At 33.8% G+C, this 13,282-nt stretch overlaps 1 protein-coding gene across 8 annotated transcripts in view; it reads right to left on the bottom strand.

Annotated features, from left to right (window-relative positions):
* Positions 1 to 2,928: 2,928 nt before the first annotated feature.
* LOC115215015 (sulfotransferase 6B1) overlaps positions 2,929 to 13,282 on the bottom strand; it is a 58,405-nt gene continuing 48,051 nt past the window's right edge. For all 8 annotated transcript variants that reach the window (XM_036505323.1, XM_036505322.1, XM_036505321.1 and 5 more), the window contains 5 exons: positions 12,922 to 13,107; positions 10,208 to 10,531; positions 5,156 to 5,259; positions 4,827 to 4,992; positions 2,929 to 3,456 (listed from right to left, as the gene is read on the bottom strand). In XM_036505323.1, coding sequence (XP_036361216.1) covers positions 3,347 to 3,456; positions 4,827 to 4,992; positions 5,156 to 5,259; positions 10,208 to 10,531; positions 12,922 to 13,087 — 870 coding nt within the window. In that variant the 5' untranslated portion in view covers positions 13,088 to 13,107 and the 3' untranslated portion in view covers positions 2,929 to 3,346. The remainder of the gene's footprint in view (positions 3,457 to 4,826; positions 4,993 to 5,155; positions 5,260 to 10,207; positions 10,532 to 12,921; positions 13,108 to 13,282) is intronic.

The raw sequence follows: 13,282 nt of genomic DNA, 5'->3' as shown, positions 1-13,282 counted from the left end.
TAATACTATATTTGTTCCACGTCCTCGCGTTGTTGTGTTTTCTCTTTGTGTTTTCATGTTTGGGTTAACTTTATATATATGTACACACACACAAATGCATGCCCTCACACAGAGAGAAATAAGGTCACTACATAAACATAATTAAACACCACAGAAAGAATGCAGGAAAGATTTGTTAGGAAAGAAAACTCAAGTTCACAAATATAAAGATAAAATAAACAACACATAATGTCAATGAGACATGATTGAAATTTTTTTATTTTTCAATTCTAAAATTTTATGATTGATTACAAATTAATGACTATCATTGAAACAATATATATATATGTGGGTATATATAATTATACATATATAAGTGTGTGTGTGTGTGTGTGTGTGTGTATGTGTCTGTGTGTATATATATATATATATATATATATATATATACACACATGATAATCTTACCTTTTTAGAGATATTGGGGATTATTAAAGGATTGCATTATCTGTGTCCTGTCCCTATATAAGACCGAGAGGTCTGGTTTGAGGAAGATTTAGCTGCTATTTCTGATATACACAGCGATCATAGATGCTTCCTACATATATATATATACACACACACATATGTATGTATGTATTATTTTTTTTTTTGCCTTTTTCTCGTTTCAGTCATTAGACTATGGCCATGCTGACGTACAGCCTTGAAGAATTTAAGTTGAACAAATCGAACCCAGTACTTGTTTCTGCCTACCAAATCCATTCACAAGGCTTTGATCAACCTGAGGCTATAGCAGAAGGCAGTTGCCCAAGGTGCCATGCAGTAGGACTGAAACCAGGACCATGTAGTTGAAAGGCAAACTTCTTACCACACCGTCATGCCTGCACCTACACACACACATACACACGCACACGTATTTGTGTGTATTTCATATCTAAAGTTGCAGATTATAAGTTTTCTAATGAAAAGTTTATAGTTAATACAATAATAATAATATAATAATAATAATAATAATAATAATAATATCATCGTCATCATCATTGTCATTGTCGTCGTCATCATCATCATCATCATCATCATCATCACCATCATCATCAATTACTTTTATTATCATTATTTGTCTGAAATGTTTTCAAAGACAATATCATATAAAATATAAATTCTTCAAATATGTCAGTAAAAAATACATATCTTTAAAAATACCCACTCCATAATTTCTTGTTAATAGATTGTAAAGAAAATGCTTCAGTTTAGTTCTAAATATATATTTGAGGCGAGAGTGTCATTATAATTTGATATTTTGTATTATTACAAAATATTCTTGTCTAAGGGCATTTATTTATTGTACTTACGAGAATCCAATATTTTTATTTATTTATTGGGAGGGTGGACATTAAATGATGATATTACAACAATAGCATTACTTCACAGTAAATACCTATTTCTTTACTACCCACAAGGGGCCAAACACAGAGAGGACAAACAAGGACAGACAAACGGATTAAGTCGATTATATTGACCCCAGTGCATAACTGGTACTTATTTAATCGACCCCGAAAGGATGAAAGGCAAAGTCGACCTCAGCGGAATTTGAACTCAGAATGTAACGGCAGACGAAATACGGCTACGCATTTTGCCCGACGTGCTAACGTTTCTGCCAGCTCGCCACCTTTTATTATCATTATTTGTTCTGAAACAATTTACTTCACAGTAAATACCATTGATAGCAGTCAGTGGTAAGCCTGGATCTAGCATATCTAATCAATATTTTGAAATTGCCATTAAAATATTAAAGGTTGACTACATCAATTTGTCACTGATCTACTTATAGTTTACTATTTTACTGGTTTCAGTTATTTGACTGTGGCCATACTGGAGCACCGGCTTTAGTCAAGCAAATCGATTCCAGGACTTATGCTTTGTAAGCCTAGTACTTTTTCTATCGGTCTCTTTTGCCGAACTGCTAAGTTACGGAGAAGTAAACACACCAGCATCGGTTGTCAAGCGATGTTGGGGGTACAAACACAGACACACAAACACACACATATATATATACATATATACGATGGGCTTCTTTCAGTTTCTGTCTATCAAATCAACTCACAAGGCTTTGGTCGGCCTGAAGCTATAGTAGAAGATACTTGCCCAAGGTGCCACGCAGTGGGACTGAACCCGGAACCATGTGGTTCGTAAGGCAAGCTACTTACCACCCAGCCACTCCTATCTCAAGAAATAAATTAAACATTTCATTACATCATCTACATTAGTATCATCATTGTCATCATTATTGCTGCCACCACTGCTGTTGTCACTGTTTTCCTCCTCCTCTTCCTGGATTGAGCAGAGAAGAACTGTCTTGGATTGCAACAACTCAACTAACCCAAGCCAGCATGGTAGTTTGAGAAAAATGGTGACAACTCAAGAAATAAATGGGATGTGAGTAGAAGAGCTTATTTATTCTTAAGTGACTCTTCTCTGATATAACATAAAAACCTAACAATTTGAAATGGTGAATATTAAAATATGTTCTAGATATATAGGAAGTAAGTAATTATTAAATATCAATGAAGATATTAAACATATTGGTTTCAGATTTTTAATACAAGGCCAGCAATTGTGGAGGAGGGTGCAAGTCAATTACATCAACCACAATGCTCAACTGGTACTTATTTTATAGGCCTCAAAATGATGAAAAGCAAACTCAACGCTAATGGCATTTGAACTCAGAATGGAAAGTCTGAAGAAATGTCAGTAAGCATTTTCCCAGTGAGGCAACAATTCTGCCAGCTCATCACCTTTATATCACATGAGATATAAAAGAAATATAAGAGTTTGTTCTTAATTATCTTTTCCATTAACATTTTTTTTTCAAATTCAAAAGTGTTTAATAAACGCCTTGTAGCAGTTGTTTGCTGTCAGGACATTGCATTCTTCAAAAACTCCATTCTTCCCGAATTTCCCCTGCACTACTCCTGACATGCCTATAAACCCGTTCCTCTTTACGACTCTTTTGCTGTTTACTTATCTGTCTTCTTGAGTTTTACTCTGTGTGTTATGCATACACTTTTGCTTGTCATTGATGTCTTTCTTTACTTGACTTATTGTTGCTTTTTGCCTCCTTTTTTATCCTTCTCTGATAAGTTGTAGTGTATCTGAGCTCTGTATACAATAAGCACATCATCATCACCACAATCACCACCACCACCACCACTACCATCATCATCATCATCATTAAACTAAGAATTTTAAAATATTTTCAATATATATAGTAATGAAGCGATTTTTGAGATGTCAGTAAAGATATTAAACATATTAACACATGCAATATAAAGGTGTTTATGAGAAACTCATAACAATACTAAAGTGATATTTAGTACTTTGTACTAAACAACGTAGACTGCTTGTCAAATTTGTCACATTCCACTTGGAACCTCTCATTCTGAGAAACTGTGAACCAATTCTTCCAGTCACCAACAACACCTGTAAAATACAAGAGACTTTAACTGTAAGAATTTCATGTCTATAATAAGTAGAAACTGTCTTTTATACACCTTCTCTAATATGAACTCAGTTGCCAATCAGAGTAATATTAAATACTGTAATATGGTCAATACCAAAAGGTTGGTTGGTTGGATGGATGGATGGCTGAATGGATGGATGGCTGAATGGATGGATGGATGGACTGGTGATTCTCCATTAGTTTTTATGATGAGGATTCAGTTGTTTGATCAAGTGAATTACATGTCTGCTGAAATGTAAGTGGCTGAGTATTCCACAGACATGAGTACCATTAGTGTAATTCTCTGGCTGAAATCAATGTGAGCATTGTGACAAAACTACCTTTGAATTAAAGGCACAATCTGCCCAACAGGCTTCTATAGGGTTTCAATCAATCCAAGAGGGGAAGCAGTACCGTTAATGCTGTAGAACTTAAACTGGCCATGTCTGGCCCAAATATTCTACCTGTTTTATGTTCAGACTGGCCAAATCTGGCCTTTCACACCTACCCTACAATGTCTTTCTAAAAATAAACAATCACATCACCAAACTCTCAAAGTTATGAGATAATGCAGGATAAATTCAAAACAATGTGAATAAATAAGCATTGCATTTGGCAGAGTAATCTGAATGCTAAAATGTGTTATACCCTCTGTACTACCTAAATCTCTCAGTAAGAACAAGACAAAATTAAAATGGACAAATCACAGCCTAACAAAACTAAACATCAGATCAAATGCCTTGGGTTATTTGCTGCAGCTCTCTAAAGCTAAAGTCTGAAGCTTGGAGGAAAGAAGGAAGAAGCTGTCCTCAAACTGGAAAACTTGACTGAATACTTACACCCGAGTGGAATCTTCTAAAGTGACTGACCCAAGGTGCCTCGTGATGGTGTTAGACTGGCTAGTGGATTAATTCTACTACCTGAGTAGGCTATGTTAGGATTTGAACACAGAATTTAGAGAGCTCCAGCAAATAACCCAAGGCATTTGATCTGATGTTTAGTTCTGTTAGGCTGTGATTTGTCCATTTTAATTTTGTCTCGTTCTTACTGAGAGATTTAGTTAGCACAGAGAGTATAACACATTTTCTAGACATCACATGTTGATTGTAAACAAGCATCAATATCAGACAAGTAATGTTGTTTGCTTCCAGTTTTCTATGAAAAACATGTCTGGCTATGGGGAAATATTATTTGCTTGGAAACAGGTGAAGACTGTTGATAGAAAGGGCATATGACTGTTGAAAACCTTATCTCAATAAATTCCATTTAACCTACACAAGCATGGAAAAAGAAATGCTAAAATGATGATGATGATAATAAATCTAGTGAAAATATAAAGCAAAGATTGTACCTTTACGAAACAATGTTTTTGTCGGTGTTCGAAGGAATTCAAGCTGAGAATATTTTGCTGCCTTCATTTTGCCAAAAGTACATTTGTCAGCAATATCTTTAAAAAGTTGGTCATTTTTAGGAAGGCCTAAAAACTCAGCCACTTTAGCTACATTGCCAACTGGATCCTAAAGTAAATATAAAAAAAAAACATTACACATACAAACACTATGAAATATCAGCAAAGTAACTATTTTAGTACAGTTTTAACATATAAATTGTAAAAAGATACATACACACCATGAAACAGCAAAATAAATTTCAGCTTTTAGTAAACAAAAGATATTTCACCTTTTTGAGGTCTTCATATTTAACTATCAAAATGGGTAGTTCAGGATGGTCATTAATGTCCTTCTCCCACTGGAGCATATATTCAAACCAGCTACCGTAATTCACTGAAACAATGCAACATAGATTTTCAGTGAGTGTGACTAGATGTGTACTTATTCATTTATGTGTGAGGATATTCATGTATTCATCAAATTGTGTATATATTGAGTCAGATGTACTTTTGTGTGTATGTGTGTATGTGTGTGTGTGTGTGTGTGTGTGTGTGTGTGAGAGAGAGAGAGAGAGAGAGAGAGACTATATTTCTGTGTATATATTTCTGTGTATTTGTCTGTTAGTGTACAAGTTAATCTGTTTCTGTATGAATATATTATCTGTGCCTGTATCTGTCTTTATATTTTGCCTCTTCTTTTTAAATTTTATCAACCCTTTATTCCTATTCTATATAAACTGACTTTGCTTTACCAATATGTCAACTCTTTCTAATATTGCTCTTTTGTTTTAGTCACTCTCCTCTCAGATATAATTCATGAACCAGTCATTATAATTCATTCTCTCCTTTTCTTGAGTGAATGGATTATAATTGTGTCCTTTTGTCTATGTCTCAACTATGCAGAAACAATATTTAGATATTTCCATGAAGACTATTGTCATTCCAAACTGACAAGTTCATTACAGAAAGTCACTGACTTCATTAAACATTAAGTTTGGAGGGAAACAGTTCTTTTCCCCAAGATCTACACAGCAAGACCAAAAATATAGAGAATTCTAAGGCTATTCATATACAATCAAATAAGACAGTTAATTTGTACCATCTTGATAAAGAATCATACCATCCATTTGTCTTTGATGCATTAACTAAAGATTAAAACAAATAAACCAGAACCTACCACAATTGACAGGATCAATTAAATTTCCTGAATTTGACACTCAGCCTTTATAATGGTTTATATTACAAAAATAATAAACCTAATGAATTTCTAATCTCTCTAAATGTGTTATCAATAATTATCATTTCATATTTTAAAATGAGTTTTTAAAAGATCATTCTCACTATTGTTACAATGCTGTAGCTCATAGTGTATATTGTGAAAAATTTCAATATGGTTTTAAAATTGATAGAACAAAAGATAGCATAGACTGTGTTGGGATAATTCTTCTTTCAGTCTGTTTCTTGCCAACATTTTTCTTTTCTAACCTAAAAAAAAAAAAGGATTTCTCTTTGAGCATTTATACCCATGTACCTTTAAAAATAATTAAAAAAGAAAGTTAAACTGACTCATTCTGCTCCTTTCACTTTATAAATAACATTACATCTTCAAACTTGTTTAAACTTTACTCTGTTAATAATCCTCCCACATTGAACTACAATTGTAATGGGTATCTAGTCTATACTCACTCGATTCTAATTGTTTAACTAAGAATGTCCTTTATAAGTGTAATCTTACCATTGTTAGCACTTTTAAAGTTTATATCAGTCTCACTAACAATGCATTTAAAAATTAGCTTTATTTTCATGAATATTCATTATTATTTAGTGTCTGCTTTCCATGGGTTAAATGGTTTTGACTGAAACTGGTAAGCTGGAGAGCTGCACCAGGTCCCATCTGATTTAACATGGTTTCTATGGCTGGGTGCCCTTCCTAACACCAACCACTCAAAGAGTGTAATGGATGCTTTTCTCCACATCCTTTTTTGTTTATACCTAGAAATTGAAGGAGGGTTTTATTTTTTTCAATATTAAATGGAATTGAGTGGAAGATGCCTCTCTTGGAATTGCTGACATAAAGGTGTCCAACTTATGGACTGGAGAAGACTAATGCTATTCTCTAAAAAAACTTTCTTCTTTTCATTTCATTTTAGCCAACAATGATACCCATTGGTCCATCTTCCCCAGTAGCATACCACAGTTAGGTCTGCAATTGCTGATTCATCTGGTAGGAGTCCAATTACATCACAAGTGACCACTATAAATAGCAGTTGTATCACCACCTGCCACCCATTCTTTAGAAGACCAGCTCTGCATAGAAACATTGGATCCAAATCCATTTTAACTGTAGAGTGGATAATTATATTTTTACTATTTCAATGTATTTAATTGACATATGAACTTGAATCAAAGTCCATATATCAAAATATCTTAGAATGGGTGGAACATAATTACATTATGAATATATAGATGGTGTTTTATGGAATAAATAGTAACATAACATGACAATCATTGAGACATGAATCTGTTTTAGCCGTTGATAATTGAAGAACAGTTAAAAGAATTGAAGCATATCAAAAGAGATAAGCCAAACATCTTTAACACTAATACATATCATTTAAGAAATAGATTGGATTGGGTGGAACATATGTAAATTATGTATTTATATAGAGTTATTGTTCTATAGAGAAATGAATTTAACATTCCTAAGACTGAGTAACCTTACATGTCATTCTTTGGCATGTATAAGGTGTGTGGATTGACATTAAAATCACATTCATTTATAACTGACTTAGAGAGAAGATAGAAAAATCATTGACTTGTTAATTGCTAACCAGTATAAAGCAGTTACCCTACTAGACCAGAAAATATCGAAGGCAAGGGTGACAAAGAATTTGGGATGTTTTCAATCCTAAATATCCAGTCTGACCTCAAAGAAAGAAGAAATTATAACAACAGATCAATGTAATGTAAATCAAAAGAGAAAAGGTAAATATTTGGAAAAGAAGCTGGCATAAAGGCGGAGAGTATAATCATAACAATTCACCAACGTTAGGTCCAGAGACATTCCATTATCTGAACTGATTCTGTTAGAGAAAATCAAAGACATAATAATACATATAACCAGAGAAGAGTTTAACTATTGAGTGAATAGCTGTCCAGTTGTAAACTAACACATTCAAGAAGCTTCATTATGAGATAAAAAAATTCAAATCTAAATGTGTTGGGAAGCGCAGTTGTGGCCTGGTGATTAGAGTGTTGGGCTCATGAACATAAAGTTGTAAGTTTGATTCCTGGAATGGGTAGCACACTATATCCTTGAGCAAAGCATTTCATTTCACGTTGCTCCAGTTTATTCAGCTTAAAATGAGTCATCCCTCCAGCTGTCCCGTCCTGGATGTTCTACTGAGCCAAGGGTGAGAGGACTGTGAAGGAGTCTATGTCTTCTCATGATTAGTTAGGCACCTAAAACAATTAGCAAAATCATGGTATATGCAACCAGATTGTATTCACCTGCATGTCATGGCTTTGGTTTCTTTTCTTTTCTATTGCATTATCAGAAATTCAAAGGATCTACAACCATTATGTCATCTACAATACAAATGAAATTGGAGAAGTGTGGAGCCCTTCCAGATAGCACTATTGCTCCAAGATAGAAAAGACAAGTGAAAGCAAAAAAAGTATTGTTACAATGATTCCAACATAGCAATAAATAATAAAAGAAAATTATTGATGTTGTAGGTGGGAGAATTTTGTAAAAACCAGCAGCAATTTATTCCGATGGAATAAAATCAAGGAGATATTAGAGGCAAACAATAGATATCGCTGCCTACAAAAAGGATGAAAGAAAACTTGAGTTTTCACATTAAACAGTACAACAAGCTCTTCAGGAGAAATTCTCTCAACTGAAAAAAAAATAATAATAAATAAAAGCTATGGCACTTTTGTGGTGCATTTAAACCTAAAAGCACAGCCAAAACACAGGCTTAAATTTAAAAAAAACATACCTCTGATTATACATTTATGCCAGAGTATATAGGTCAAACAAATACAAGAGTCTCAATAAGAGACAATGGAAACAACTTAGATCCATGGCTAGCCATGATTTTGTATTGCAGTAAGGACAAGTGGTCAGAATCAGCCAACAAAGGAAAGATGTTGTCAGGGGACATCAAAATTAATTTGCAAGTCCTAATGTTCCTTGAAAGTCACAGAAACATAGCAGAGCTACGTCCAGTAGAAGGTGCTGAGACAAAGGGTGTGATATTAATGATACAGGGTAGAAAGCCTAGTTATATAATTGTTAGAGTAAAAAGCTCTGAAGAACTGTGAAGAAGACTAAGCAAAAACAAAAAGAGGACATCATAAATAACGGAAATCAGCAGCAACAGTGTAAAAAATAGAGGAACAAAAACAGATGAACAAATACCTCATCCTTTGATGTTACCAACATGTCATACAGCATCTTCATCATGTGATGAGGAAGAAATAATTACAGATGAAAATATGAAGAGAAAAAGGAGAAAAAAATTGTAAAATGGTTTTGACGTAAAACAATAAAAACACGTGAGGAGAAACAATTTTTTCTAAACAGCTATGAAATCTCTCCTCAAGAAAATGTAGATGAAGATAAACTAGAATTCCTTGTTCTTTGAAAATCAAATAGTTATACATCCAAATTACACATCAGCGATACCACAACTCACTGAAGGGATTAAATGACAAAAATATAATTAAATTCAGAACTGAAACCAGATGCAAAAGAAAAATTTTCTAGTAAAATTAAAATTTAGACATCATTTCAAACTAAAAAAGCAATGCTCTCAAGAAATTGTTGTCTTTCAGCATCAAATGCTTATTTGCATATTTGGTTGCACTCAAATACAATTTGAGAAATGGTTATGTGAATGGGTGTAGTACTTAACTCAAATTAACCAGAAAATCTTTCAATATTTCTTCAATTTTAGTTTTAAGTATTGTGTTTTATTGTACTCTTATTTATTTCCGTGTAAATATGTGTGTGAATATGTGTGCATGTAATTGTGTGTGTATGCGTGTGTGTGTAACAGTGACATTGCTATAACCCTATCTAGGTTGATGGATGAATTTCCAGCCGTTGATAGAGCTAAAAATAAAGTGTTGTGTCACAAGTGTATGTTAAAGATAACTAAGATAATTTGTCAGCTTATCCTAAATGAAGGACAGAAATCTACAGTAAGTGATATAAATGACAATGAGATGATAATGATGAGAGTGGTAGTTGTGGTGGTGATGATGATGATTTGCGAAATAAACTTATCTTCAGAAAAAATTTTTAAAATGACTGAACAAAACATTATACTCACCTTTCCCTTCAAAAAACAATTCAAAGAAGCCATTCCAATCTCCATCATATTCATATAGTTTCTTAAGCTGAAATGTATGGTAGTAGGCAGAGGCAGCAATATCACGAGGGTTGCGTGTCATGAAAATCATTTTAGGTTTTTTGGTAAATATCTCTCTAGGTAAATGATGCAAGAACAGGTGGTTGTTTAGAACTCTGGGTGATGGAAGCTGGTCTAGTTGGTCGCGGCTTGCACATTCTATCATTGCAGTCAATTTGCTATCTGGGTTATATTCAGCAGAACCATTAACTAACATTCCAGCAATTTCCCACATCCAGTGGCAACCTATGTTGGAAAGATTGAAATATCAAGGATGAACATCAAATCATACAAGGGGGTGGTGGAAAGTTCTTGGGTTTGGGTAAAATGAAATACAGGAGTATTAGGAAATTATGATTTTATTCAACATATTCCTCTCTCAGATTCTCACACTTATTGTAGCTATCCTTCAGTTTTTCTAAGTCCTATAAAAGAACTCAGAAAGTTAGGCCTCCAATCAAGCATTTTGCCTGATTTTTTAAATGGATATAACTTTTAATATATTAATTGATTAATATTTTACAAATAATTATTTATCCTGGGTATTTTGACTCTGTCATTCTTTTGATTTAAGGTTTTCTTCGATTTTATAATAAGATGATTTTATACCAAAATTTGTTCATTGCATGCAACCGGTCATTGTAAAAACCGTTAATTGAAAGGAGCAATGAAAGAAAACCATTTTCCAATGTGTATCCATTAAACTAATTGTATATGTTTGCTTATAAACTTATTTTTGTTCCATACTAAATAAAACTGTCCGACGAACAGTTTACATACATAAATATATGTACATACATAGATATATGTACATATATAAATACACACACACACACACATTGTATGTATGTATTCTTTTTCATTGTTATGTCTGTGTTTCCACTCTCACATGGATCACATAAGTATGCTATTGTGGCGATGTTTTACAACTGGATGCCCTTCCTGTTGCTAATCCTTACCTATTTCTTACTTCACTCATCTTTGAAGGTAAAAATCAGTGATTTAGTGGCAGACAGTGAAAATGAATGAGAGATCAGTAATTCTCTGAGAAGCAGAGATATAAACGCAGAGATACATCCCGCTTCTCACACACCCACCCACATGTGCACACATGCACACACACACGCACGCACACACACACGCACATCTATAAAATGAAAGATGGACAAGCCATTGTTTATGGTATCAAAGTGTTTACAACAAAGTCACTCAAACATGCATACAAATATGATTAAACAGAAAGCAGTATGTTACAACTTTTGTCTGTCATCAATGCTCTCTGCAATGGAACTGAAGAGTCAAATGAGAGGTCATGGCTAGCAAGTCAGAAACACTGTTGACAATGAGGAAGCACAAAGAGACAGCGGTCATTTCTGAAAAGGGAACAATCACCATGTATGTATGTATGCATGTGTGTATATGTAAAGTCAACAAGTGAGATCCAGGGATTCTCATTATAGAAGACACTTAGTAGTGCTCAAATGATTCAAACTTAAACTCTGGTGTCTTTACAGGAGATCAATTCCACAGGATAAAGAATGACTATAACAGGGATCAAGTTGAGCAGATGTGGAGGCAATTGCCTCTGTATCTGCTCAACTTGATCCCTGTTATAGCAATTCTTTACCCTGTAGAATTAATCTCCTGTAAAGACATTAGAGTTTAAGTTTGAATCATTTGAGCACTACTAAATCTGTGTGTGTGCGTATGTGTGTGCGTGTGTGTGTGTGCATGTGTGTGTGTGTGTGTGTGTGCGCGTGCGTGCGTGCGTGCGTGTGTGTGTGTGTGTGTGTGTTTGTGCACGTGTGTGTACGTATGTATGTATGTTTAGGAATACAGGATTTTGGTAGGGTACAGTGAAATATAGTGATGATAGAAAAATCAGTCAGAAGCAATGTAGATATCTTGTCTATAGAGATATAAAATGTCTAAAATTTCCTGAGGCAATGCTGAAGGATTAATATGCATAAAAGGAGATGGAGGAAGATGAAAGGGAAGATACAGAACAAATAGAAAACTCAGAGACTACAACAAAATAAAAGAGTTAAATTTATAATGGAAGCTAGCAGCAAAGGACTACCATTCTTGGACATCTTCATAAAATTATCAAATATTAGGATTACAAATTACATATTCTATATAAAAAAAAGAAACAAAACAGAAAATCTCGCATATTGTATAACCTGCCCTGACTGTAAGGAAAATTACATCAGCCAGACCAGAAACTCCCAATGTGAACAAGTGAGGATACATAAGCAACAAATAAGTCATCCAGAATTAAAGAAAATCCCTCTTAGAGGTAACAACTAAACCTACATTAATTCATATCTGTAACAATACTTAGATGAAATACAAAAAATAAATACATTAGATATTAACTAAATGTGAATAAATTTCATTTTGAATTTAGGTAAGGTTTGTTACAGTTGATGATGTTAATGAGGATAAAATCCATTTGAATTCAAGGTGTGTTTATCAGTTGTTGAAAGGAGATCATGGAAAAAAACTCAGAAGATGAAGCATTAGAAAAATATTGAAAATGTGATCTGAGAGCTAAGATAATAGCAGAGACAATTGAACTAAGAGAGAAACATGTATGATTGTGGGATGTCCTTACTGATAAAAAAAATACCTACCTGCTTTAAAATAGCCTTGAAGTAAAACATCATCATCTCTTATTGGCATATCTGGAAGTCTGTCCATATTTTCTTGAATATTTGGAAATGAAGGTAGCAAAAATCCATTGTAATCATAGTTGAGTAATTGAAATCCAGCAGAATCTTTGTAGTAAACTTCTGACATGTTGTAACTCTATGGAATCTCTGTGAAAATACAATATTTCATAAAAGAGTCATAAATACATATCATCATCATCATCATAGTCGTCATCATTGTTGTCGTCCTCATCATCATTTAACATTAGTTTTCCATGCTGGCAACGGTTGGACAGTTTGACAGAACTTGGCTGGGTAGAAAACTGCACCAAAATTCACTGCC

This window comes from Octopus sinensis, linkage group LG8 (genome assembly GCF_006345805.1).
Source record: "Octopus sinensis linkage group LG8, ASM634580v1, whole genome shotgun sequence".
Taxonomy (NCBI): domain Eukaryota; kingdom Metazoa; phylum Mollusca; class Cephalopoda; order Octopoda; family Octopodidae; genus Octopus; species Octopus sinensis.
This window is presented reverse-complemented; position numbering and strand designations above follow the sequence as displayed.